The sequence below is a fragment of the Palaemon carinicauda genome, chromosome 13, assembly GCF_036898095.1.
Source record: "Palaemon carinicauda isolate YSFRI2023 chromosome 13, ASM3689809v2, whole genome shotgun sequence".
In the NCBI taxonomy this organism is placed as follows: domain Eukaryota; kingdom Metazoa; phylum Arthropoda; class Malacostraca; order Decapoda; family Palaemonidae; genus Palaemon; species Palaemon carinicauda.
Window position 1 is genome coordinate 116,728,007 of NC_090737.1, and position 2,500 is coordinate 116,730,506.

A 2,500-nucleotide genomic window follows, 5' to 3' on the forward strand; every position below is an offset into this window, starting at 1 on the left:
TATAGTGGGATAGCTAAGGGCACTATTTGCAAGACGGTCAGCCTCATCATTTCCATGAATACCTACATGACTAGGTATCCAATTGAGGGTAACTTTTCTGTTCCTTTGAGCATGGGCTGCAGCCATAGTCTTTATGGTGCTGATTAAATGAATATTCTCTTTAAAGTTACGTTTTAGGATACTTTGTATAGCACCTTTTGAGTCGGTGTGGATAGTAGTATGACCATACTTATAAAGGGAGTTCTCCAAGGCCTTTGCAATGGCATAGAGTTCTGCCTGTAAGATAGAAGCATGGTCAGAAAGCCTCCAAGCACTGGTAAAGGTATTGGAGAAGACAGCGGAGCCAGCAGCCGGTAAATTCATGTCTACAGACCCATCTGTGAAGTAAACATTAGCAGCACTGGTATCGGCAATGGAGGCCAGAGCTGCACTCTTAAGCTGTTGAGGAGTACATAAAGATTTGAATGCTGGAAGAACAGTATAATTAACATCAATTGGATTAGGGCTCCAAGGGGCTGGAGGGACATATTCTGGATGAAATTTATCATGCTTTACATCAAGTATGACTAACTGAATGTTGACATCTCTAATAGTTTGAATAAGTTTACCAATATAATGATCAGGGGGTTCTAGGTCTTCCTGCAAATTTATGAATCTGTTAATTTTAGTTTTTAGAGGGGAATTTCTATTAACTTTTATGGTTTTAATAATTATACAGCAAACACGCATTTTTATTCTATCTGCAAGTGGTAACAGGTTGGTTTCCTGCCTGAGAAGGATAAGCCTTGTCCAGATAGGGGCACCAGTAATTAGTCTCATGGCATTATTTTGTATAACTTCTAGTGAAGATAATAGCCGTGAAGGGAGGGAAATGAGAACAGGGGAGGCATATTCAACCTGTGATCTTACAGCTTGCACATAGAATAATCTCAATAAATGGGAAGAGACTCCTTTTTTTAAAGTGGTAATTCTTTTCATTGCTGAAAAGCGAGAGATAACTTTTTGTCTAAGCAATTTAACCTGTGTGTGAGGGAGAAGTTTATAATTAATATTGACACCCAAGTAAATGAAATTTTGAACCCACTCTATGGGGTTGTTACCAATAAAAAGAGGGGGAGGAGGCTCAAAATACTTGATGGCCATAGCCCTAGTTTTAAGGGGGTTAATTTTCAAACCTAGTTCGTTACATTCATGGACTATTGCATTGAGAGCTCTTTGCATTTTTTGAGACTGATTATGTATACGAACAGAGTGTGGACATACAATGCAGATATCATCTGCATATATGAACATCTCTATTCCTTGAGGGAGTTCTATAAGCAACAAATTTTCAACAAGAACATTAAATAGGAACGGGCTTAGAATACCCCCTTGTGGGGTGCCATTCTCCAAGGGGAGGAAAGGTGAGGTAGCACCTTGAAAAGTGACTCTTGCCTCACGACCCCGAGTGTACTCTTGAACCCAGGACAGCAGGTGACCTCTAACCCTCTTGCGAACAAGTGAGAAGAGAATAGCAGCCGAACTGGCCAGTTCAAAAGCCTTCTCAAGGTCCAGGAAGACTACTAGAGAGTGTGACTCATTAATAGTGGCCATAAGGTCTGTGATGCATTCATGAGTGCCAACACCATCAGTGAATGCATACAGTCTGTGGTGTAATTTGCCAATCTTCCATTTTAGTCGATTAAGGACCATACGTTCTGCAACCTTTTCCGTACAAGTGATAAGAGCTATAGGCCTATAGGCGTTTTCCTCTTTAGGTTTGGGAACAGGTTGAGTGTCCTGCTGCCTCCAGAGCCGAGGTCTAACCCTTTCAACATGAGTTTTGTTTATGAGTATGCTGACTATGTTGTAATAGGTAAACCATAGAAAAGAATGAAAGTAAGATGAAGGCAAATAAGACCACGTTAGGGATTATGTGACTAATATTTTTCATTTCCTAGATCCAGCAACTAGAAGTATGATTGAACGACGCGAGGTAAAAAAAAAAAAAAAGAAAAAAAAATGAAAAAATAAGAAAAAAAAATCCAAACTGTAGCTGGTAACGGATCGGTCATACCATAGGAAAAATAAAAGCAAAAAGTTAAGAAAGAGAAATAGAACAAGAAATAAGTAAATTAATAATTACTTGATTTCGTCCAGCAATAGGAAGCGCACTTGAGAAACGCCGTGAGCATCGAATTCAAAGGGAAATTCGAGATTCCAATTTCGCGTAGGAACGTTTCAAATCGATCCTCGGAAGATCTTTTTTCACTTCTGAAGAGGAGGAAATAAAGGCAGTGATGGAAGGGTTTAAGAGATTGCGATATCTCTTTCGATGTAATATTTAAAAGATTTTTACTTATTATTTCATTACTTTTTACCTCCGCCAACGATGTTTGGAAAAGGTTATGTTTTCACCGTTGTTTGTCTGTTTGTTGGTTTGGATGTTTGTGTGTGAACAACTTCCTGGCCACAATTTGACTCAGAGAGTAGTGAAACTGCCAGTGATTAATTGTTATGT

At 39.1% G+C, this 2,500-nt stretch overlaps 1 protein-coding gene across 1 annotated transcript in view; it reads right to left on the reverse strand.

The window, feature by feature from the left end:
• LOC137651766 (uncharacterized) overlaps positions 1–2,500 on the reverse strand; it is a 43,150-nt gene that overhangs the window by 444 nt on the left and 40,206 nt on the right. Inside the window, exons 2-3 of the mRNA XM_068384987.1 lie at positions 1,085–1,841; positions 1–655 (exon numbers count right to left, since the gene is read on the reverse strand). The exon at positions 1–655 is cut by the window's left edge and continues 444 nt beyond it. Of these exons, the coding sequence (XP_068241088.1) occupies positions 1–655; positions 1,085–1,841 (1,412 nt within the window). The remainder of the gene's footprint in view (positions 656–1,084; positions 1,842–2,500) is intronic.